Source organism: Orcinus orca, chromosome 3 (assembly GCF_937001465.1).
Source record: "Orcinus orca chromosome 3, mOrcOrc1.1, whole genome shotgun sequence".
NCBI classification, from domain to species: Eukaryota; Metazoa; Chordata; class Mammalia; order Artiodactyla; family Delphinidae; genus Orcinus; species Orcinus orca.
The window spans coordinates 11,002,752-11,027,213 of record NC_064561.1 but is presented as its reverse complement, the minus strand read 5'-3'; the positions used below and the strand labels follow the sequence as shown (position 1 = coordinate 11,027,213).

General features: G+C 53.4%; 2 protein-coding genes across 12 annotated transcripts in view; one reads left to right on the top strand and one right to left on the bottom strand.

Moving 5' to 3' along the window:
• The window catches only part of SUGP2 (SURP and G-patch domain containing 2), a 31,025-nt gene extending 25,907 nt beyond the window's left edge, over positions 1 to 5,118 (bottom strand). For 5 of the 10 annotated variants that reach the window (XR_004475537.2, XR_004475539.2, XM_033401371.2 and 2 more), the window contains exons 1-2: positions 4,710 to 4,839; positions 3,127 to 3,258 (exon numbers count right to left, since the gene is read on the bottom strand). Coding sequence is in view for 8 of the 10 variants with exons in the window: in XM_033401371.2 (XP_033257262.1) it covers positions 3,127 to 3,258; positions 4,710 to 4,740 (163 nt within the window). In the remaining 2 variants the exon portion in view is untranslated. Of the gene's footprint in view, positions 1 to 3,126; positions 3,259 to 4,257; positions 4,548 to 4,615; positions 4,635 to 4,657; positions 4,840 to 4,980 lie in introns of those variants that run through there. The other 5 variants (XM_033401375.2, XM_004277509.3, XM_033401379.2 and 2 more) reach the window with 5 other exon arrangements.
• ARMC6 (armadillo repeat containing 6) lies at positions 5,014 to 19,548 on the top strand. Of its 2 annotated transcripts, none has more exons than XM_004277506.3 (8): positions 5,014 to 5,154; positions 9,398 to 9,567; positions 10,725 to 10,807; positions 13,816 to 14,389; positions 16,122 to 16,267; positions 16,948 to 17,079; positions 17,454 to 17,591; positions 18,773 to 19,548. In XM_004277506.3, the coding sequence occupies exons 2-8, from the start codon at positions 9,441 to 9,443 to the stop codon at positions 18,983 to 18,985; spliced, it is 1,413 nt and encodes a 470-aa protein (XP_004277554.2). In that variant the 5' UTR covers positions 5,014 to 5,154; positions 9,398 to 9,440; the 3' UTR covers positions 18,986 to 19,548. The 2 variants fall into 2 exon arrangements, with proteins under 2 accessions (XP_004277554.2, XP_033257272.2); XM_033401381.2 differs by lacking the exon at positions 5,014 to 5,154 and adding an exon at positions 5,215 to 5,353.
• Positions 19,549 to 24,462: the final 4,914 nt, after the last annotated feature.

Genomic DNA, 24,462 nt, shown 5'->3' with positions numbered 1-24,462 from the left:
AAGAAAAAAAAAAAGAAACTGTAAGAAGCCAGCAACAGAAGTGAACTATGGGCATATGAGAACAGTGGGCCTCAGGGAGACTTTGCACAGAGTGCCTTTCTTACTTTCTAGCTTTTGAATCAGAATCTATTACCTAGTCAAAAAGTCAAATGTAAGAGAAGGGAGAGAGAGATGCCAGGAAGTAATGATGGGCCAAGAGGCCACAGGAAGCCAGGGCTTTGTATAAATCCAAGTTTATTCGTCCAACCAGTACTTTCTAAGCACCTACTGCATGTGAGCACTGTTATAGGCCCTGAAGTTACAACAGGGAAAGGAGATAGCAAAGACCCCACTTTCCTGGACCTGTCAGTTGAGGGAGCCAAACATAAAAAGTCCTTGAGGCGTAAGAAAGTGCCAATAAGAAATAAACAGGCGGGAATGTGAGGAGGAAAGGACATTTTTAGACAGGCTGGTCAAGGTGGCCAACTCTGAAACACTGTATCTGAGTAGCAGAGACCTGCTGTGGGGGTCAGAACGGGCAGTTGTGGGGAAAGCCTACCAGGCAGAGGGAGTGTGAGGACAAAGCCCTGAGGTAAGACGAGGAGGGGACAAATGTGGCCAGAATGGAACAGAGGGAAAGGGGGGCAAAGTGGTAAGAAGGCAGAACCTAAACTCTGCTGCACACTGAAGTCCCTGGGGCATCCTGACTTAATTAACTAGAATGAGGTGTGACCTGGGCATTAGGGTTTTAAAAAAGCCCCCAAATGATTCTAATGTGCACCAAAATTAGGGAACTATTATGACAGAAGATGCAAACAGAACAGGGTGGGTACCAGATCAAGCCAGGCCCTTGACAGGACTCTGGGGTTTACTATGAATGAGACAGAAAGCCATGGGGGTGGAGGGTGAGGGAGGGTTGGAGCAGAGGGACGACCTCACTGGCTGCTCTGTGGGGAACAGACCACAAGGGACAAGAGTGGATGTGGATGTTCCAGCAAGGAGTCCACCAAGATAATCCAGACAGTATGGTTACTGATGGCCTGGTGAGGGTGGTAGCACTAGAGGTAGAGCAGTGGTTGCATTCTACACAACAGGATCTTCCAATGACTTGGTTTACAAGGCACTGGAAAAGTGCAGAGTAGAGCACACGCACAGAGAAAGGCTGACCGATGGACCATACAGCTCTGTGACAAAGAAATGGTTCGAGAACCATCTAGCACCCTACTGGGTTCACAGTCTCCCCTGCCCCCAACCCTTCCTGAGGTAACTTAAGATATGTATTAGTGTTCGAGTCTCTAGATAAAGATAAACCAAGATTCAAATACCCATATATATACACACAGGTTTATGTACATACACATATATATGCACGTACATATACCCCCGTATACGTATATATATATAAAAACACATTAAGTATTCAGGATTCACATATGGCTAAAAGAATTAAAGGATGCACAAAACACCACAGATATGGTTACTTCTGAAGGATAAGGAAACAGCAAAGAGGCTTTTTACATCTTATTCTTAACTACTTAATTCTTCCCATCTTTTGTAATAGGAATGGTTTTGTCTGCTACTCATTTTTGAAAACTCAGAATCTGGAGACAGCCTCTAAGCCTCAGTTTCTCCAGGTCCAAAGCACATAATAACAGTTATCCCTACCCCAAGCACTCAGGCTCATCCAGCCAACACTGAGAAAGCCTCCTCTACACCTCAGCTGGCTCTAGGGCTGGTGCAGCAGCAAACGGCACAGGCCCGAAGGAGGCCTGGAGGAGGCCAGCCCATGGCAGAGGAGCAAGTACACAGTGCAAAATCAATCTCCAGGCCTACTAGAGCCTCCTGGGGGAAGGCACCTGTGAGCTGAGTCTTAGTGCCTGAGGGAATTAACAATGCAGAGCTGGGATGAGGGATTCAAAACACAGAGAGGCACATAGTATAACTGAAACAACAGGCCCAAAGCAGGGGATGAGGGCTAGGAGCCTCGTGTGCTGTGAAGGACTTCCAAGTTGTCCGCAATCTGTGTGGGCACCATTTTTTTTTTTTGCGGTACGCGGGCCTCTCACTGCTGTGGCCTCTTCCGTTGAGGAGCACAGGCTCCGGACGCACAGGCTCAGCGGCCATGGCTCACGGGCCCAGCCGCTCCGCGGCATGTGGGATCTTCCCGGACCGGGGCATGAAACCGTGTCCCCTGCATCGGCAGGCTGACTCTCAACCACTGTGTCACCAGAGAAGCACCATGGGCACCATTTTTAATTCTGCTGGCATTATGTTTCAAAACTTTGCAAAAGGAATGTTTTCAGGCAGGGCCTACGTTCAGCAGCTCCACAGGCCCCCCAGACCTTCCTGTCTTGCACATACCAGTTACCCGGCTGCTCCTGCACTTGTCTGAGGATATAAACCCAAAATGGGGAGCCCCAAGGGTCCAAGCAGGGACTTGGCCCAGCAAGGTTGGCATTAAGAGATCTGTGGGGGGACTTCCCTGGTGGCGCAGTGGTTGAGATTCTGCCTACCAAAGCAAGGGACACGGGTTCGAGACCTGGTCTGGGAAGATCCCACATGCCACAGAGCAACTGGGCCCATGAGCCATAACTACTGAGCCTGCGCGTCTGGAGCCTGTGCTCCACAACAAGAGAGGCCGCAACAGTGAGAGGCCCGCGCACCGCGATGAAGAGTGGGCCCCGCTTGCCGCACTAGAGAAAGCCCTCGCACAGAAACGAAGACCCAACACAGCCAAAAATAAATAAATTAATTAATTAATTAAAAAAAAAAAAAGAGATCTGTGGGGAAAGCAGATTTGAGGAAATGAAGCCAGAAGCTGAAAGACCTTTCAGGAGGAGATTATTGCAATAATCCAGGTGAGAACTGATAAGAGCTCAAACCTGGGTAGCAATGGTGGGGATGGAGCCAGGAGGTTTATTTAAGAACTCGTCTTTAGGTGGCGGAAGGTGCCCAGGGAGAAGAACCTCGAGATAATGACAATACCTCCTTCTACATAATGATGTGACATGACAGGTGGACCAAGAGAAAATTTTCTCTCCCCTTAACAAATAAGAAGGTAGGATCTGAGGAGTTGCAGATTGGGGTCTGGTCCCAACCCTAAACACACGCTCCATCCCCCCCAAAAAAACAGGCACTTTAATTTACCTTGAGCTTTAAACTGAAGAGCTTCGCCTACAGCCTCACCACTGGGGTCCATATGATATCGGTTAGCCTTTTCCTGCAATACAGCATCAAAAGTCTCCTGGGCAATTCTCCTTGCTGCCATGTTTCTCTGACCTGTAGGGAGAAGTGGGAAATGAAAGACACTAAGAATGACAACTAATTCTCACAGAGTCTGATCTGTTTCACCTAATCCTCAAAGTAACGAGGCAGTAATCCATAATCTGGCATGGTACTTCAGAGGGAGGCCAGATTATCTTAAGGGGGGCTCTGCCCTCATGAACCTCACAGGTGTGTATTGGCTGAGAAGGAGTAAGACAAGCATGTTGATCTTGGATAATTTATTTTGCATCTCTGAGCCCATTTTCCCAGAGTCCCTTAAAAGAAGCTCTATAAAAGCAGTCTTATCTCCGGGGTTGCTGAAGGACTACATGAAGCAACACACATAACTAAACACAACAATGTAGGGCAGTAGGAGCATAACCCTTGCAAATGGTGGTTAGGAAAGATGTGATCTTTCCCATTTCCATTTTCCTATTTTCACAGACATGGTGAAGAGGCTCTGAGTGCTAACTTCCCCTCTGAGAGAGGTGTCTCAACGAGTGAGTGGAGAAATCCCTGACCAGTGATGATGACCTACTGACAGAGCTTACTTATTCTGTGCCAGGTCCTGTTGCAGGGGAGGGACTCCCACAATGCCGTTTACTTCTTGCAAGAACCCAATAAAGAAGTGGGTCCTATTATGAATGAAATTACACAAAAATGCAAAAGGGAGATTCAGGCTAAGTGACCCATCCAAGGTCAGCCAGCCCAGACTGAAACCTGGCAAAAACAGGGCACTGGAAGTGGGGACAAAGCCCTGAAGACTGAGTAGAAAAAGACTGAGAAGCAACACTGAGCAATCCAGTGGCAGTGTCCTTACCCACCAAGGTTTCCCTTCCATCTTGAAACCTCCAGCCTCAAAACCCAAGTCTTCCCCTGCCTTATAGTCATTTCTTATAACCATCACCCCCTTTTACTATCCTTCAGCCCTTTTCCCGGGGCTCCCTTGTTCTCTACTACCGAAGGGCAGGGTCTCCTGGCCAGGTGGCCCGAGATCAATTCAAGTGACCTAACCTTTCCGTGCCTCCGCTTCCCCATCTATGGAATGGGCAGCTCATGATGGGGGTCGCTGTGGGGACGGAACCAGTTAAAAATGGCAAAGAGCCGGATTCAGCGCCCCGCCGCCGTTATCGCCCCACCAGAGGGGTCGCTCCCGGCTCAGGTTGAATGAATGAACGACCGAACCCCTTCGGGCGCGGCCTGCCTCCTACCGGCCTCCGAGGACTAAGAAAAGGGGGCGTCGGGCCCGGCAGGCCGCAGACAGCCCCCCAGGCCGACCCGGACGCGACGCGGCCGCCAAGCAGCCAAGGGCTGAGCCCGCTGCGCCATCGTGGAGACCCGGGATTCCCGGGGTCCAGCCCAAAGCCCTCACCCCGGGGCCCATCCGTCGACAACGCCCTGGCCCGGACCTCACCCAGAGCCCACCGCGTGCGGAGCCGCCCCCACCGCCGCCTCAGGTTCCTCACCCGCCGCCGCCACCGCGCGAGGCGGGGACATGCAAATGAGCCAACGGTCTCCGCAGCGCCGCGCCGCGCAGGCGCAGGCCGCCGCCGAGCCTTGATGCACAGGCGCAGGCAGCCGCCGCCAAACCCTTTTGCGCAGGCGCACTGCCCCGTCTTCAGGGCGGACACTCCTGAGGTAAAAAATTTCGCTGCCTGGAGTGGCGGCAACGGGAACCGCCCGAAAAAGGAGACAAAGACGCCGCCGCCGCACACCTGTTGGCTCCCTCGGCTTTACCTGCACTCACGGTCACCCTTGGTCACCCCGGGAGCAGTTCACAGGGCTGAGGGAGGCCGAGGCGAGGCGGCGCCAAAGCGCCTGCGCACGTACGGCGGCCGAAAGGGACCAGAGGCGCCGCAGCCGGTGACAGCCGCGAACCTCACCGTTTCCCCACGTGGCCGCGGAGACCGGGTGAGGAGCGGTGGCCGCCGAGCCCCCTCGTGCGCGAGGCAGGGAGTGGACGCCGCGGGGTCGGACTAGTGATTGTGGCGCGCCTTTCTGGGACTTGGTTTTGGGTGATGAAAGATCGTTACGGAAGCCGCCCAGGGACAAAATCACCCACTTCCCTGCTCTTCGCTTTTTTCCATTTATTCATTCTTTCAACACTTACGTATGTACTGACTGCCTGCTGCATGTCCGGCCCCATCCTAGGCATTGGGGGGGAAGGTGTTTAACAAAACGGGCCCCAGCTCTCATGCAGGTTAAATATCATTGGGGAGGAGACTAGACAGTAAAAGCAAATAAATAGATGAATCATTTTGTTCCATGTTGAGATAGTATTAAAATACTAAAAGAGAGCGATGCGGTAGGAGAGCGGGGCTGCTTTAAACAAAGTGGTTATGAAGGATGTCCCTTGGGTAGCTGGGAAGAATGAGAAAGAAGCGGGGAAGCCCAGGTGAGAAGGTGTAGGTAGGGAAAGTGTTGGTAAGGGAACTGGGTTTTGTTCTGAGAGGGTTGGGAAGCCACTGCAGGATTTTGAATAGGTGAATGAGGCGGTCTCTGTGCTTTCAAGTCTCCCTCTGGCTGCCTTGTAGAGCACAGAGGCACAGGGTATGGCAGGGAGGAAACAGGTGAGGCCACCTGAACCAGGGTGGGTGTGGCAGGTGGAGAAAGATGAATCATTCAGGGTCCCCAGTTTGTCAGGGCACCGTTTTCTTGATAAGCAGAACCATGGCTTAGAGAGGGAAGCAGGCTGTCAGTTGAGAGCCTTGATAATTCCCTTCCCCTCAGCATGCCTTGGACGCAGCGTGGGGGTCGGTAATGCTGTTTCCTCTCCTGGCCTGGCCTGTTCGCCAGGTGGCTCCCAGATGACCATTCCCAAACACCATCTTTCTCATGAGCTGTACTTTCATCCCTGTCCCTGCCCTCCACAGGTCTGTGCTGGATCCAGGGGACCCTGAAGGACTGTCCTAAGTGGTGGTTCCAGAGCCAGACACTGACCTCCCCAGCTCAGGGATCTCAGGGCTGAGCAGAGGGAGATTCTTGGGGTGGGGAGGGTGGGGGGGTACTGAGAGTACACAGACTCTGTCTGAGTAGCTAGGGAAGGCTCCCGTGAGGAGGCGGCCTGGAAGGGCTGGTGGAAGCTCCGCAGAGGACGTAGGTGGAGGTAAAGTGTTAATGAGACAGGATAGGATCCTGGCCTTCAGATTCCTCATCCTTAAAGTAGGCACAATGACATTCCCCTTTAGGACTGTGCTTCTATGACCGAGTGGCCACTCATCAATGGCCCACTTGGGTCTGAAGCGTGGCCAGAGTAGCAGAAGCAACGTCTGGTGGCAGAGCCAGAAAGCAGAGTCCCTCCAGCAGCATCCAGCCCCTCAGAGCTGGCCAGGAGCACCCCACCACCACCAGCCTGGGCTCCCCAGTGAGAAATTCTTTATCTTGAAACAGAAAATCCTTATTCTTTTCCTCCACCTTTGATTTGGAAATCCTTAGCAATCCCTAAACAGGCTCCCTGTTCTGGAGAGCAAAGAGGGGGATATCTGCAAGGGAGTGAGGTGAGGTGTTTGATGCCTTATGTCTGCCACCCCCCAGTAAACTGGCTGAATTACCTCTTAAGCAACAAAGGAAAAGAACAACTAGGTGATGTTTATTGAGCTCTGTGCCAAATCCTGTTCTAAGTGCTTTGTAGAGATTGATGGGTTGAATTTTCACTGCAGCCCTCTAGGTAGATTCTGTGTTTGTCCCTGTGTCACGCGTGAGAATTGACCAACAGTGAGGTTAAGTGTAAGGCTGGGGATTTGAGCCCCCCTGGTTGGCCCTGGAGCCTGTCCTCCCCATGACCCCCAGCCCAAGCATATGCACAAACACAGATAGAATAGTCACATTCTATGCTGCCTCCACAAAGAGAAGTGAGGGCATGGGTGGCTTGTTTCCCTCACAGCCCAAATTTGCACATTCCCATGCCACGATCCTAGTGCCCCCATATGCCTTTGTCCCCCTAATGCACTTTCTGTGCTTTCTACGGTGCATGATTCTGGAATGGACTCGGGACCAGAAAAAAACAAAACTGTTTTAAAAGACGATATTACAACAATCAAGAAAGTCCATCGTGTGCTATATGTTAGAAAATAGCATTGTATCAGTGTTAAATTTCTTGTGTTAAATTTCAGTTTTGTGTGAATGTATAAGAGAGTGTCCTTTTCATGTTGACATCTGTAGGAGGAAGGGGTCCCATGACTGGAACGCATTCTCAAATGATGTACGTGTCACACACTCGTAGGCACACACTCACTCACATAGGTTAACACGGCAAAATGTTAACAATTGGTGAAGCTAGGAGATCCTTCCGCTTATACAGTGCTCCTTGTACTATTCTTGCAACTTTACTATAAGTTTGAAAAGTGATGTATTTCTCATTTTTTAAATTTTTGGCCATACCACGCGGTATGACCACAGTGGTCTTCAGAAGCTTCTTTGCTTTCTGGTCTCACTTGATGCTCCTGGCTTCTCTGGCCCATTTCCTGCCCAGACCTGGAATCAACTCTTACTCCAAGAGCCCTGGCTTCTTTGGTGGGAAATGGTGTTTAGAGACCACAGTTGGTATTCAGGGTGCTGCTCATTGCTGCTGTGGTGTCATTTCCTCCAGGCATTTTCAGTTCATATTAATAGAAAATTGGTTATTTGCTCAAGAGAAAATGCATCATGAGTTCATATCATATTTCCAGTTCAAATTTAGGAGTTCTGAGTTTTTACTTCTCTGATTTTATGTTAGAATCTTTTTTCTTTTATGCTCATTCCTAATGATATAAACATTATTACTTATTTGCTACATCTATAACTGTTTCTGAATAATATTTCTAATGTGGTTTCCAATAATATGATTACTGAAAACTGTTGAAGATTTTCTTTTGCAGTTTTATCCTTAGGGTAGATCCCAGTAAGAATATACAGTCATATCACTGTGTTTTAAAATTGCATGAAATGGGCTTCCCTGGTGGCGCAGTGGTTGAGGGTCCGCCTGCCAATGCAGGGGACATGGGTTCGTGCCCCGGTCCGGGAAGATACCACATGCCGCGGAGCGGCTGGGCCCGTGAGCCATGGCCTCTGAGTCTGCACGTCCGGAGCCTGTGCTCCGCAATGGGAGAGGCCACAGCTGTAAGAGGCCCACGTACTGCAAAAAAAAAAAAAAAATTGCATGAAATGATCTGATCCACGTAGAAATACTGTTAGGTTCATGACTTTCATTTTGCTCTTGATTTTTAGGGATTGCTTTTATTTTTATTTTGGTTATTTTGGCGTATTTCTTTTCCTAATCACATAAAGCATTTAGTTGAGTTCCAAATTCAAACCTGTAAAACAAGGTATGTTAAGAGAGAATAATGCAGCTTCTATTCCTGCTCTCACCATCCTTTTCTCTACCTCCCCTTACAGGTAACTATTTCTATTAGCTTTTGATTTACTTTTCTTTTTATTATTATTTAGTAATAATAAATATTTATAGTAACAGTAATAAACATTACTTATTGTTATTTTTTTTTTTTTTTTTTTTTTTTGCGGTACGCGGGCCTCTCACTGTTGTGGCCTCTCCCGTTGCGGAGCACAGGCTCCGGACGCGCAGGCTCAGCCGCCATGGCTCACAGGCCCAGCCGCTCCGCGGCGTGTGGGATCCTCCCGGACCGGGGCACGAACCCGTGTCCCCTGCATCAGCAGGTGGACTGCCCTTATTGTTATTATTTAATTAAATAAGTATTTAATATCATTTTTTATTTTATATTTTATTAGTGCAATGGTACGCTATCATAACATATTTCATTAGATAAGTACATTTGAAGTACATAACTATATAATAGAGTAATATGTGAATAATATTGTTTATATTGTAATATTATAGTATATTATAATCATACAACATACAATATAATATTATTAAGATATTTTATATTTATTTTACTGTTACTACTTTTTACTATAAGGACATACATTATGTTAACATTTCCCATTTTTTAGATAAAATATACTGAACTACCTGCCCTTGTCTGTACTTTTAGATATTCTGTGGATGTTGGGAGATCACCCTTTCCTGTGACTCAGGTTGTAAGAATTTTTCCAGGGTGGTTATAGGCTCTGGCCCCTTGGTAGATGCTCCCTAAGTGGTAGCCAGGTTCTCATTTGCCCTCTGACCCTTGATGATGCTTACGTCTCACCTTCTCAGCTTGGGAGCAACTACTGGGTGCCCTTGACCCCACACAGAGGAGATGAAGATGGCCTCCAAGCACATCACCCAGGAGACCTTTGATGCAGCCGTTCGCGAGAACATCGAGGAGTTTGAGCTGGGGCCAGAGGAGGCAGTGAAAGAGGCCGTGGAGCAGTTTGAATCACAAGGTAGGGCGGTGTGGCTCGGTCTCAGCGCTGGTCTGGCTGTTTGCCCAAGAGTCGCCTCCAGTCCATGGCTCTTAATGTGAAAAGAGTGGTATCCTGCCATGACCACATCCCTCCTGGCAATGACAGCCCTGGGCACTATCTTCTGTCTACACTCTGCCCCAGGCATGCTGGCCACCCTCTCCCACCTCGCTGGAGCCCACCCTCTACTTGCCTGGACCTTACCCTGACATCTGCAGGGCTGGGTCCTTCAAGGTGGGTCTCATTTTAACTGTCGCTTCCTTGAAGAGACTTTTCTTGACCACCTCCCGAGAAAAAGGGCCACCTGTCTCCCTGCCCCACCTGCACCCCAGCTTGAGTTCATGGAGGCAGAAGGGGTGTTGGTCACCAGCCTCTGGAAACAGGTGACATGCTTCAGCCAGGCCGTGGAAGAGAGTGGTTAAGAGGGAGCTCTTTGCAATAATGTGGGCAGGGTTAGACCCTGCTAGCCACAGCAGGGACCTCCCCCTTCCCATGACAGGCCAAGGCAAGGGATGAGAGTCGTCTGATAGAGGCAGAGGCAGGAAGCTGGGGATGAACACCCTGCCCTCCCACTCCTCCTGCCCCTGATCTTGAGTCCGGCTTCCCATTGGCCAAACCCAGTCAGACGCCAGAGGGCAAGGGAGACTGGGGATCCAGCGTTCGACGTCAGAAGCTGGTGTCCCGGGCACAGAGTAGTGTATAGACACTGGACAGGGGCTGGTGGGGCACCTAGACAGGTTCTGCACAGTGGGGGCTTCCTTTGGGGGGGCAAATGAGGCTGGGGATGCAGCCAGGGTGAAGAACAATGGGAGCCCCAAGGGAGAAGGCCATGGGTTACCCTCCCTTCTCAGCCCACCAGACAGAGTGTGTCCCTCACTGTGGTGCTGGTGTGTAGCTTCACTACTCCTCTGCTCCCATTGGCTGGGGCCAAGGTACAAAGACCCCCACACCCCACACCCCCGTGTGGGCGTGGCTGCTGGACCCTGCCCAGGCAGGGAGGGAGTGGGGTGGGGAGCTGGGCAGATCCCTGAAGGCCTCCAGAGTAGGTGGTCCCAGCTGAAGGGACATGAGGTGTGACTCCAGCAGGCCCATGGGGATGATGGCTGTCACTTGTTTCCTGACTTCCCCATCCCCCTCAGGGGTTGATCTGGGCAACATTGTAAAGATGACGCCGAAAGTCTCTGCGGATGGACCCCAGGAGCCCACACATGACATCCTGCAGGTAGGAGAGGGCAGCCCACGTGGGCCTTACACGCATGGTCCTGCATCACCTCATAACTCTGTCGGGGGCACCCTTTCCCTGGTTCCCAGATGGCAGACACAGATTCAGAAGGTTAGAGCCTACTCAGCAAGCACAGGCAAGCCTGAGTGTGCAGCCAGGGCTCCTTGAGTCCACGTCAGAGGGCCTCTCAGGGACCACTGTGATCTGTCCACCCACCCACGTGCCACATTCTGGGATTGGAGCTGTTAGAGTGGACGGGGAGTGGGTAGCACTCCAGACATAAGGGGCAGACAGCATTCATGTTTGTCTTGGTATTGGGAGCCTTGGGGTAGACGGCCCCCTGGAGGAGCCTCTCTCTGCCTCCCAACCACTGAATTTGCTCAGAAAATTGGACAGGAATCCCAGGAAAAGAGAGTGCAATCATAGTAAGGCTGTCACTTACTGAGCACCGACTCTTTACTGGCACATTACAGCCCATCCCCTTAGCACTCAAACTGGCCTGCAAGGTAGGTGGTGTCATCTCTGGCTTCCTGTTGGGGAAACGGAGGCCCAGAGCCTGCCCTTGCTCTCCAGTGACCCAAACAAGGAAAGTACAGCTCACAGAGGTTAAGTCCTTTATTTAAGGTCATCCATCAAACTGGTAAACTGTTGGTAAAACAGCAGAAGGTTCTAGTGTTCATTGAGAACCGGCTGTGGACTCAGTTCTGTGCCAAGTGCTTTCCTCATGCCATTTCAGTTATTCATCCAAAGACATCTGTGAGGGTAGGGTTATCATCATTTAAAGGATGGGAAAATTGAGATCCAAAGAGAAGAAATGATCGATCCCACAAGCCACACAGCATGGACCACCTCCCCCCCACCCCAAAAAAAAAGGAGGAGGGGGAGACAGCCGTGGATGTGAACCTAAGGGAAATCATACAGTATCTGTCCTTTTGGAACTGGCTTATTTCACTTAGCATGATGTCCTCAACGTTCATCCGTGTTGTAGTATTTGTGGTTGAATAGTGTTCCTTTGTATGGTTGAATAATATTCCATTGTATGGCTACACCACATTTTGTTTATCCATTCGTCCATTGATGGACACTGGAGTTGTTTCTGCCTTTTGCCTTTCTGCCTTTCAATTCTTTTAGGTATATACCCAGAAGTGGAATTGCTGGATCTCTTGGTTTAATTTTTTGAGGAACCACCATACTGCTTTCCACAGCAGCTGCACCATTTTATATTCCCACCAATAGTGCACAGGGTTCCAGTTTCTCCACATCCTCACCAACACTTGTTATTTTCTGTTTGTTTTTCTTTTCATAGTAGCCACCTTAATGGGCGTGATGGTGTCTCATTGTGGTTTTGATTTGCATTTCCCTAATGATGTGATGTTGAACATCTTTTCATGTGCTTAGTGGCCATTTGTGTATCTTCTCTGAAGAAATGTCTATTCAAGTCACACACACAAATAGGTTTTAACCTATTTCTTTCACCTTTTAAAAAATTTTCGTTTTTATTGAAGTAGATTTGATTTACAATGTTGGGCCAATTAACCTATTTCTTTTTTTTTTTTTGCGGTATGCGGGCCTCTCACTGTTGTGGCCTCTCCCGTTGCGGAGCACAGGCTCCGGACGCGCAGGCTCAGCGGCCGTGGCTCACGGGCCCAGCCACTCCGCAGCATGTGGGATCTTCCCGGACTGGGGCGTGAACCCGTGTCCCCTGCATCGGCAGGCGGACTCTCAACCACTGCGCCACTAAGGAAGCCCTAATCTATTTCTTAATATTCTGTTTCATCATAACATATGTTTAGTTAAGTCCACAAATCAGAGCTCAGCGAGGGTTGGCTGACAGGCATTCTTGACTTTCATGGCAGTCGAGGCCAAATCAAAGTATTTCGGGCTGATGGTATCTGTAGACCCACCCTCACCAGGGCTGGATGCAAATGATGTCATAAGCTCCAGGGGCATGGGTTCATCTTGGGCTCAAGCTGAGACAGGTCCTCAGGTCATGGCATTGAGTGGCCACTAGACTTGTGTGCCCTATTCAAATTGTCTTCTCTCATTATAAGCTTTTTCCCCAAGGGCTTAGAGTTGAACATGGGTAAACCAACCGTGTGTACAGCATGGTTTCATTTGGCAGGTACTCAGTAAATATTTGTGGAGTGAATGAGAGAGATGAACAGGAGGTATATGATATGGGCAGGACTGGTAAGGGTGGCTTTCACCTTCCTTAGAGAGCTAACCATTGGTGGGTATGTCAGTTAGTTATGACTGTATAACGAACAACCCAAGGGGAATTCCCTGGCAGTCCAGTGGTTAGGACTCCATGCTTTCACTTCTGTGGGCCCGGGTTCGATCTCTGGTCGGGGAACTAGGATTCTGCAAGCCACGTGGCATGGCCGAAAAACGTCAAACAACCCAAAACAATAGCCATTTTATTGTTTTTGATGATTTTGCTGGGTTGACTGATCTCAGCTGGATGTTTCTTCTGCTGGTCTCACTTGGGGGCCTCTCATGCAATGGCAGCTAGAGCTAGAATGTTTAATGTCTGTACTCGTGTGTGTGGCTCCTTGTCAGGGACACTGAGATGGCAGGGCCTCTCTCTTTCTCTCTCCCTCCCTCCCTCCATGGCCTCTCAAGCTCAGTGGGAACTTCCCTGGTGGTCCAGGGGCTAAGACTCCATGCTCCCAATGCGGGGGGGCCCGGGTTCAATCCCTGGTCAGGGAACTAGATCTCACATGCCACAACTAAGAGTTCGCATGCCGGAACTAAAGATCCCACATGCTGCAACTATAAGATCCTGCATGCCGCAACTAAGACCCAGCACAGCCAAATAAATAAATATTAAAAATATAAATAAATAAAAGCACAGGTGTGGACGCTGCCACAGCTGGAACTAGCCCCACAGAACTTCCCAGAACACCAAGGCCCAGATCCCACACAAGGGAATCCCACAGGGGTGCAGCACTGTCGCTGTGACCATCTTTGGACTGAGCTGACACTGAGGTTTCTCCCATGTCCCTTAGGCCCTGGATGACCTGCAGGAGTCCATGGCCCGCTCTCACCCCCAGGAGGTGTCAGCGCACCTCGCCCGCTTTTGCGAGCAGTGCAAGCAGCAAAAGGGCTGCCGCTTCTTGGCAGCCGAGAAGGGGGCCTACCCCATCCTCCTCGCCACCTGGAAGTTGGCCGCAGCAGGTGACCAGGGTCTCCTGCTCCAGGCCCTCAATGCCCTGTCAGCCCTGACTGATGGCCAGCCCGACCTCTTGGACACGCAGGGCCTGCAGCTCCTGGTGGCCACACTGGCCCGGAATGCTGACTCGGCCAACGTGACCTGCTCGGGGATCCGCTGTGTGCGCCACGCCTGCCTGAAGCACGAGCAGAACCGGCAGAGCCTGGTAAAGGCCGGTGTGCTACCCCTGCTGACTGGCGCCATTGCCCGGCACAGCCGCTGCGCCGACGTGGTCAGGGAGGCCTGCTGGGCCCTACGCATCATGACCTTTGATGATGACATTCGTGTGCCCTTCGGCCGTGCCCATGACCATGCCAAGATGATCGTGCAGGAGAATGGAGGCTTGAAGGTGCTCATTGAGGCCGCCAAAGGTAGGAGCAGGTGTGGCAAGAGTGAGTGAGGGTTTAGGACTGCTTCAGGTCTGGCTGGCTCTGGGCACCACTTGTATTTGTCAGCTTGGTCCCACCTGCATGGCAGCCCTAGCATAACAGTGTCCTTACTCCTAGTTGCTCCAGGAGAGTTCCAAGCCAGCACTCATTGGCCCACACCACATCCCATGCTCATCTCTAAACCATTTGGGGAGGGGGCTTGGCTCTGTCCAGCAACACAGACTGAGAGTGGAAAAGAGGGCTCCTCAAAGGGAAAAATAAGGGTGCTGTTTCCCGAAGACGGGGGAGTGTTGCTGGCACTCACTGTGGCCGCTCCCAGGCGGAGGTTTACACTTTGGTTCATACTTGGCCGCCCATTCTTGTGCATGTCCATGTGCCTGACTCTGGGGTGACCCTGATGAGGCAGCCAAGGGAGGTCACAACACTGACGTTTGGGCACCAAAGCCCCTGACCTCTGTCCACTGCACCCACTGGAAAAGGCCTGACTGGGGTCTGGTGCACAGAAGGTGCTAGAAGAATGAGTTTCCCTTTCCAGCCTGTCCTGTGGCTCTGGCTCTCTCACTAGGCCTGTGTGTGCGACTCTGGCCCTGTCTGTGGGGGACTGGGGCCTGCCTCATTCTCCCCTTCACACCTCCAGAGAGGGTGAAAACCAGCTGCAAAGTTGGGCTGCTTTTCCAAGGGGTACTTTGCATCTTCCTTGTTTATTTGCAGGAGCTCCTATCAGTGAGAGTGCTACCACAGAGACAGAACCAGTAGGGGGTGTGTGTGTGTGTATTTTTGTATATATATGTATACATATATACATGTATGTATATATATATATATAGAGAGAGAGAGAGAGAGAGAGATTTGTTGCAGGGAATTGGTTCATGTGGTCGTGGGGCTTTTGAATCTGAAATTTGTGAGGCGGGCCGGAGGCTTGGGCAGGAACCAACACTGTACTCTGCCAGTGAGCTTCTTCCTCTTCAGGGAGACCTCAGTTTCCCTCTTAAGGTCTTTGGCTGATTAGATGAGGCCCACGCAGACTGTCAAGGGTCATTTCCTTGAAGTCAGTTGGCCGTGGATGTACCACATCTAGAGAATGCCTCCACGGCACACCTGGATTAGTATTCATGGAGTCACTGGGGACTGTGTCCTGGCCAGGGGGCCCTGTAAATGACCATCACTGAGCTCTGTGTCATTATGGCCCTCTGTGCCCCCCTGCTAACTCCCTAACTCTCCTCCCCCCATCATCCTCAGTCATGCCTCTCCTCCCTGGTGCCTCTGAGCTTTGTCTTCAGCATCTGTGTTTAATTTTGCTCAGGTCAACTCTATCCATATGTCCCTCTGCAGCTTCTAGGTGTCCTGTTGCAGTTAGAAAGGTCATTCCCTACCCAAGATCATAAAAATAGTCTCGGATGTCTTATTATAGCACTATTCTGGTTTTCTTTTTTTAGCCGAGATCATCAGTTGGTCTGGAATTTATCTGGGGCACAGTCCTGTGTCTTCCCTGGAAGCCAGCAGGGGGCACTGCAGGCCCAGGCAGCACCCCGCCCCCACCCCCGCACCCTGTGGTCCCTGGGGCCCTCCTGGTACTGGCGGCCGCCCGGCCAGGCAGAGGGGCCAGGCTTCGCTGGTGGAGCGGGATTTGGGATTCCTCCCAGGACTACTGGCTCAGAGCGTGGGCTGGTTTTCTCTCTCCTCACCCCAGCGTTTCCTCCTCCTCCGTCTGCAGCATTCCCCGACAACCCCAGCATCCTGAGTGATCTCTGCAGCACCCTGTCCCGCCTGGCTGTCCGCAATGAGTTCTGCCAGGAGGTCGTCGACCTCGGGGGCCTCAACGTCCTGGTGGCCCTGTTGGCCAACTGCAATGACCACCAGGTGGGCGTCCAGAGCTGTCTTAGGGTGTGAAGTCCTCTTGCCTGAGTTTCACTCTGTCATTTCTCCCGACACCTGGGGAATGCTCCGGGCCTCCCAGTGAACTCTGCCCCTCTAGGCCCCGATCAGCCAGCCAGGCTTGAGTCAGAACACTCTGGCCCTGTCTGCTGAGCCCAGATCCAAAGATCAGTTTTCACTTCTCATGACCCATGAGAAGGACCTCAAATTTAGGGGGAAAACAAACCCACCCACTCTCTCTCACTGTCCTTTAGTGGTGGGGGGGCTGGTCCAGACCCCAGCTCCGGTGTGTGGTGCTTCAGTGAGGCCACCCGTGCTCTGCTTGCTGGCCTGAGCCAGCCACATGCCCCTCTGTGTGTGTTTTGGGGGGGGGGTTGAAATCATCCAGACGCCTCACCTGGATGCAGGTGGCCTGAACCACAGGGTCCGCTTCCCCGAGCCTCCCCTGCCTTCTCTATACAGCAAGTGATGAATAACCCTGCTCTTCCATGCCAGCTGCACACCCCGGGGTGGCCCCACCTGTGTTCAGACAGCAGACATTGAAACAGCCCCAGACACTCCCTCGAGACCCCCTCCCACAATCCAGCAACCAAGCAGTTAATGCCTGGGTGCCTCTCAGGAGAGGGGTGTGGTGGGGTGTGACCCATGCATTGCCCTCTCTTCAGGACCTTGTGAAGCAAGTGCTGAGCGCCCTGAGGGCTATCGCAGGCAACGATGATGTGAAGGATGCCATTGTCTGTGCTGGGGGGACAGAGACCATTGTGTCTGCCATGACCCGGCACCTGGCCAGTCCCCAGGTACCCACCCCAGGGCAGGGGGGACACACAAGGTGGGGTTGCATGGCTGGAGTCCCAGATCAGTATCTGTATCTACATAATGGTCTTTCCCATCTCCCGAAGCAGGGCCAGGCCTAGGGTGAGGTCAGCGAGCAAGAGGCTGGGGGCAGCGTGAGTGAGGGCCAGGGTGGGGCGAGCAAGGGGCCTGGGGTGAGACCGTCACCCCTAAGAGCTTGGTTGGTGCACCTGCTGTCGTTTCTGTTGCTTCTGGTCCAGTACACACGTGGACTGACAGCGGTCTGTCCAGGTGAGGTTGCAGGGCACTCACCTGGGGAGCTGGTGACAGTGGGGGTCTGTCTGCCTCCTCTCAGCCATCCCCGTGACCCACCCCGCAGGTGTGTGAGCAGAGCTGCGCGGCCCTGTGTGTCCTGGCACTGCGCAAGCCAGAGAACAGCCGGGTCATCGTGGAGGGCGGCGGGGCCCTGGCTGCACTGCAGGCCATGAAGGCACACCCGCAGGAGGTTGGTGTGCAGGTAGGCGTGGGGGACAGGAGGAGGGGACGGGAGCCTGGTGGGCAGGTGGGGCAAGGGGCCAGCGTGCACATTGCTGGGGGCGGGAGGGGGAGGGTGCAGGTCCTCTTTGTCCCTGTCCCACCCCCATCATGACCCAAGACTCCAGGGTCTCCTTCCTTCTCAGCCCCTGATGTCCTGCATCTACTTAACCACCCTCCAGAAATGTGCTGAATTCTGCCCGCTGCTGTCTTCTTTGCTCTTCTTGCATTTGCTCTTTTCCTAACAGCCTCTTTAGAGGGATCTGAGGAGGAGGAGGAGTTGGGGGAACCAGCAGCTGGGGATCTGCTGGGGTTTGGGAAAGGTTCCCTGCCCCACCTTAGGCTGCTGCTTTGTGTTTTTGCACGTGGGGCCACTGTCCACGCCTTGCTGGGGAGTCAGCAGAGGTGAAGCGTAGACAAGGCAATGCACAGCCCTGCCAGAAACCCACACTCCTCCCTGCAGCAGCCCCCAGGGCGCTCCCTGCCTCCTACCTTTCATACCCTCCCAGCACAGGGGCCTCCTTGTTGGTCCTGAGACACACCGGGCTTGGTCCCACTGGGGACCTTTGCTCCCTCCTCCAGGATGCTGTGCCCTTGGCTGGCCCATCACCTTGTCCGCTCCTGACCACCCCGGCTGGGTGGGCCCTCACACCTCACCTGCTTCTCACCTGCTCTCCCACTGGTGGTGGATGCCATGTTGGGGTGCTTCTCAGCACCCACCCCCGGCAGAGACACAGAGTACAAATGCCGACTGAATGAATAACAATATAATTGACAGATGGACCCTGTACACAACCCCACTTTTCCCACTGTTTCCCTGCCCTCCTCCCCTGCCGCCTGGCCAGGCTCTTGCCAGCATCAGGGGATGTTGCTCTGAGACTTTGGGTCTCACACCTCAGGGACCAGCCCCACCTGCCAAGCACTTGGCTACCCTGAGCTTTAGTCTCCTCACCTGGGAGCTGGGGTGATTAGCCTTGCCTCCAGGGCTGCCAAGAGGATGAAGTGGAGGCATGAGTCTAGCCTGATGAATCATAGCGTAGGCACCTGCTGAATGTTGGCTACAGCCATGTTGTCTTATGATGAGGACTCCGAGGTCAGAGTGGACCCCACCCCCGGCTCCCACCTGCTGGCTCACAGCCACTTGCCTTCTGCTTTCCCTTCTAGAAACAGGCCTGCATGCTGATCCGAAACCTGGTGGCCCGAAGCCAGACCTTCTCACAGCCCATTCTGGACCTGGGGGCTGAGGCACTCATCTCGCGGGCCCGTGCCACCCATCGCGACTGTGAGGACGTGGCCAAGGCCGCCCTGAGGGACCTGGGCTGCCACGTCGAGCTCCAAGAGCTGTGGACTGGCCAGAAGGGTAACCTGGCACCATGACCCCAGGCTCAGTGTGAGCTGTGACTGGGTGAGTCGTGTGACTCAGGAACAGCTGGGGAGAGGGTGGGGGCAGGAAGCATGTCCTGCTACTCTGCCTCCAGATTCCTCCCCCATTAACAGGAGGTGTTTTCTGATGGGTACCAAGCATTGGCCAGGGGGTGGGAAGGGAGCATTAGTGAGGTGCCTACACAGCAGAAGGCAGCCCCTGGGTCCCGGCCTCCCTGCATGCTGTTCCGCTCACTGGCTGACAGCATCGGCTTCATCTGTCCTGTGCCACCCAACCCCACTGCCCTTTGCTAGTAGAAGCGCCCCCTCAGCATTGCTTAGGGCCAGAGGTCTGTCTGAAACTTGGAAACCATACTGGCCAATCTCATAGCAGGGCAGGGATCCCACTTCTGTTCCTACAAGTCCGTTCTCATCCCTGCTACTGCTTCTCTCACCTGTAAAATGGATCACAGATGCCTTGCTGTGCTGAACAGAGGGCAGGGACCAAGGCTCGTTTGTCTCCTGGTGTCCCAGGCCAGCCAGTGATGCCTGGTAATAAAAGACTGTTGGTTGATCAATGGAAGGGTCTCTTCCGTAGCACCATGCAGCATGGGAGCCACAGCCAGTGGCCTCAAAGAACAGGGGAGAGGGGTGCATGTTTGGGGAGGTCATGGGTTCACTGAGGAAAGTGAAGGGGTTTTGAGAGCAGCCTGGGATGTATGATTCACTGTCACCCTCAGAGGGGTGGGCTGCTGGGGTCATTGTCAGACTTGGGGTCCAGGGGTGCCAAGGTTGCTGTTCCTCACTGTGCATTGACTTTCGGGGGCTGGAGCGCTCAGTGTCTAGCCCCCACCCAGCTCTGAGGCCTTGAGCTGGTGACCTAACCTCTCTGAGCCTTGATTTGCTCCTCCGTAAAGCAGGGAGAGGGGAGGGGATAGAGCCCCCTCCGAAGGGTGTTTGAGCAGAGCTGGGCACATGGGAGACACCCGATCGTCTAGCTTTAGCACCCGAGTCACCCTAGGAGAACCGTCCTGCACTCTCCCGCCTGGCCACGTTGAGGTCCTCGCTCACTGGTTGGCTTGGGCAGCCTGGCTTTCCTCTCTGAGCCTCAGTTTCCCCATCTGTAAAGTGGGCATCACTGTCGCTGCCCCCAGTGCCCACCCTCCCCAAGTGTCTTGGAGGGGTCACCAGGCAGCGGTGCCTGGCAGACCCCAGCTCTCCTTCTCTGCATTCACCCTCGGGGTCATGTTGTGGTCACCTGGCAGCTCATGCATCCTGCGTGGCCCAGTCAGGGTCAGGGCAGCCTCAGGCCCCCTGGTGGGCTCCAGGCGCCATGCCTGACACCTCCAGCTCATACATTAGGAGCTCCTCTCACCTCTCGGAGTCCCCACCCCACTACTGGTCATTCACCTCCTCTAGGCTGAAGAATGTCTTGAGTTCAGTCCTTGACATCAACTCAGGCCCTTGCCCAGAAGGCTTCTGGTTTCTATGGAAATTGGCCCATGCGAATAGCTATGGGGAGAGCATCACCCTGGTCCCGCCTTCCTGTGGTGTCCAGACCTCCTCCACCCCTGGATCGGGGGGAGGGGGGCGCTGCCAGCTCAGTGGGGCTGATGAGAACCTCTGACCCCGTCACCCGGCCCTGACCTTCCTCCCTGGGGACTCAGCCACACCTGCTCCAGGCTGCCCCAATTTGACTTCTAGGTTGGCCGCCCATGTGACCTTAGGTCATTCCTGTGACCTGGGAGCAGTCCTCGGGCCCCGTGAGCATCATGTTTCTTCATCTGCCTCGTGGTGGGGGGGGGGGTGCTACTAGTCCATTTCTGGGGAAGTCTGAGGTGCCAGCCCTGTAATTCCTGCCTTAGCTCTGCTCTCAACCTGCCTGTGGCTCCCCATTGCCCTCTCCGTAAAACCAAACTGTCCTCCAGGCCCTACCCACCTCCCACCCGCATCTTCCCCATGCTCCCATTTAATCACAGTTCCAGTCACTCCAACCTCCCCACCTCAGGGCCTTTGCACATGTACGCTGCATGGAGCATCCTTCCCCAGCCCTCCCCATGGCCAGTTCCTCCCTGGCACCAGGTTCCAGATCACACATTGCCTTCGCAGAGATCCCCTATTGTTCCCCTGCCCTGGCACACCACCCCCCCCCCACTCCCCCAGCCAATCACCACTTGTACTGTGTCCTTGACCTCTGACCCCATCTAAGGTCACCTCACTTGTGGGCTTTTCTCCTTTGTCTGCCCCCCCCCCCCGTCCATGAGCTCCATATGGGCAGGCTCCTGGGTCCCCGTTCTGCTCCAGTTTCCCATAAATGTTTTTGAATGTACACCTGAATAAAGTAATAGGTACGCAGGGTGGTTGGAGGGAAGACCTCTGCCCCTGCAGCTGCAGTCCCCTCCCCTGGGCTTTCAACCAGCCTTCCTACAGCTGCAGGCTTCTTCCAGGAGGGGTGGCTCCTGCTTATCAGTCCTCCCCACCTTGCCTGAGGGTGTCTTCAGCGGGTGTGGGTCAGGGCCTGTTTGGACATCCCTGGGCTGGGTGAGGCCCCGCCTCCAGCTGAAGACCCCACATTTCACTGAGGTCTGCCAGGCCTGTGTTCCAGGCACTCCTCTGCCACCTCAGGTGAGCCTCTGCCTCCTCACCTGGAAATGAGCTAAGTGTGTCACTGCACAGGGCCACAGCAAGGCCTGGTTCAGGGGGTGCCTGGCACAGAGCACTCGAGTGCTTGCCGTCCTGTCCTTGTTTTTGACACGGAAACATGGGCTAAGGGGGAAACGGCTACAAGAGAGGGGTCAGCACATTCAGTTCTGCCTCTACTGTTGTGTGCTTTTCAAGGAGGGGCCTGACCTCTCTGAGCCTCTGGGAGGCTAAGTGAGGCTGCCTTTGAACCAGTTAGTCTTGACTGTCGTCTCTGTCAAGGATGTGTCCCTCCAGCCAGGGAAGGGCCCAGCATCCTGGGAAAGGAACACTGTTGCTTTTTCACTGTGAACACATTTGAGAGGCAGGGCCTGTGAACCCCATTTTCCAGATGAGAAACAGACTCGTCGGCATTCAAGGGGCCGATATGGGATGAGAACCTGGCTCGGCCTGCCTCCATGCCCCTCCTCTGTTGCCAGCGTTGCTAACATGACCTTGGGCAAATGGCTCTCTAGCCTCGGTTGATTAAGCCCTGTCACCGTGCCCAGGCCTGGCTCACGGCCGTCGTGTCAGATGATTCCTGGGATTCCTGAGAAGTAGCGGGAACTGGCGGTGCAGAGAGTCAGTGTCCTGCCCAGGGAAAAGCTGGAATCCCCTGGGCACCCTCGCCAGGTACAGCCGAGGTGCCCATGGTGGGGGGTGTCAGTTGCTGATGCCAAGAGGCACTGCCTGCCATTGTTGGGAGGTGGCAGGGAGGTTGGCCAGCACCAGCTTGCTGATGAGTGAACAGAAGCCAGAGCCCAGCCAGCGCCACTGGCACCATCAGGAGAGGCAGCCCATGCTGGGCCACTGCCTGACACTTGGCCTCAGTTGGCACTGTCCCTGGGGGTACTGTGAGACCTTCCAGGAGCTTACTGCCTCCCTCACAGGACCTGGCAGGTGGGTGCTGTAGGTGGGGACTCCTCCAGTATAAGTATCTCCCTCTTGGGGTGGCAAACCACGCCCATAGTTGGTCTGTGTCTAGATTCCATCAGGTGCTATTTAGAGAGGGAAACAGAGGGCCCGAAAAGAACAGTTTATCCAACCAACACTCAGCAAGCACTTGCTGTAGACCAACATGTTTGTGGTTTGCTTCCATTCATTTCGTTAATGCTCCCATCAACCCTGGGAGCTACTTGGAGAAACTGAGGCAGGGAGTTTGAGTCACTTGCTGAAGGTCCTGTGGCCAGCTTAGTCAGGAAGAGCAGGGATTCAAACCCAGCCCCAGGCCCTTCCAGCAAGAAACAGTGGTTGCATGAAGCTCAGTTTTCCCATCTGCAAAGTGGGCACCATCACCCCTATCTGGAAGTCAGGTCATGAGATGGTATTTGAGAAGTGCCTGGCTCAGCAAAAACCTGACACCCAGTAGGTGTTCAGCAGTCAGCTCCTCCTCTTCTCCAGAGGGCAGAATGGAGACCAGGGCCTGGAAGTTGCAGGGAAGCCAACCAAGTTGGGAGATATTTGAGAGGAGGCTCAGGTGGGAATATCCTGGGAATATCAGGAGGCAGATGGTAGCCCCAGGCTAGTGACTCCCACTTGTGAGCCCCCCATTGTTTCCTCACAGGGGCCCTTTGAGAAGTTATAGATTATGCACTTAGCAGGGGGCTTGCACAGCCCTGAAATGTGAGCCATTATTAGGGCCTAGCTCAGCCTTGCTCCCTCTCAGGATTCCCTGGTTCTGAACTTGATCTCCACCAACCCCAGCCCACATCTAGAGGAAATAAGAACCAGTATCTGGGAACATATGTAATCCTCTCTGCCCTAGCACTTGGTGAGTCAGAGAACAGGGTAGGCTTGGGGGAGGTGCCAATGACACAGCCTAGCACTGGACAGCAGCTGCCTCCCTATCTGCAAAGAATCCCATGACCCCGCACCTCACAGAAAAGCTGGGGCTCACAGGCCAGATGTGACCTGCAGAGGGTCAAAGGCTTTCACCAGAAGGTCAAGGTGAGGGCTGGAATATAAATTCTCCCAGGGGTGAAGCCCCAGAAAGGAAAGATGAAGGTGTAGGAATCATTGTCCTGTGAGGAAACTGAGGCTCATAAATGCCTTGCTCAAGGTTATGCAGTCAGACAGTGGCTGGACAAGAATTCAAACCCTAGTCACTCAGGGCCCCAGTGGCTGTGGTCTGACACTGCCTTACCCCTTTTCCAAAAAGCAGGCTACTTTGGGCCTGCTGAACTGCGGTGTGACAAGGGGCAAGGAACTTGACCTCTCTGTGCTCTGATTTCTGTGAAGTGGGGCCAGTGGTCTCTTTGACCTCATGGGCTTGTGGTTAGGATTCGGTTAATGCACCAAAGGCTTAGCAGGGAGGTGGTTCCGACAGGGAGGTCATTTGATCCTGTGGAGGAGAAAGCTTGAACTCGGAGAAGTCAAACATTTCCAGAAAATCACAAAGTGCGTGAGTAGGATTCCACCTATTTCCACGTCTTCGCACTACCCGGAGCTGCAGCTGAGTGACCTCCAGCGAGTCTCTGCCCTCTCCGTATCATTTGCAGGGGAACAGCGGGTAGTGAGGAGATGAAGAATTATCCACGAGTCCTTCAGCCGTGATGGCCAAGCTCAGGGCCCAAGTTGGAGGTCCTGCTTCTGCGTTGGGTGGCCCGAGGGTCTGACTTCGCCACAGCCTCAGGGGACCCTGCACGTGACTCCCGAGGCCACCTCCGGCCACCGCGCTCACGGCCAAACTCTGCACCTCGTTTGCTCCAAGTCTTGGCCAGGCCGCACGGCCCCTACGATTGGCCGCCGGCCCTGCCCGTCTTTCGCATCGTAGCCAATCTCCGTCGCTCTCCGGGCTACGCCCTCCGTTCCTC

Excerpts from the sequence above, each read along its gene's own strand:
- ARMC6 (XM_004277506.3), top strand. The coding sequence starts at position 9,441 with ATGAAGATGGCCTCCAAGCACATCACCCAGGAGACCTTTGATGCAGCC. Across the intron at positions 9,568-10,724 it reads GGAGCAGTTTGAATCACAAG|GGGTTGATCTGGGCAACATT; the intron begins GTAGGGCGGTGT and ends CATCCCCCTCAG. Across the intron at positions 17,592-18,772 it reads CGCAGGAGGTTGGTGTGCAG|AAACAGGCCTGCATGCTGAT; the intron begins GTAGGCGTGGGG and ends TTTCCCTTCTAG.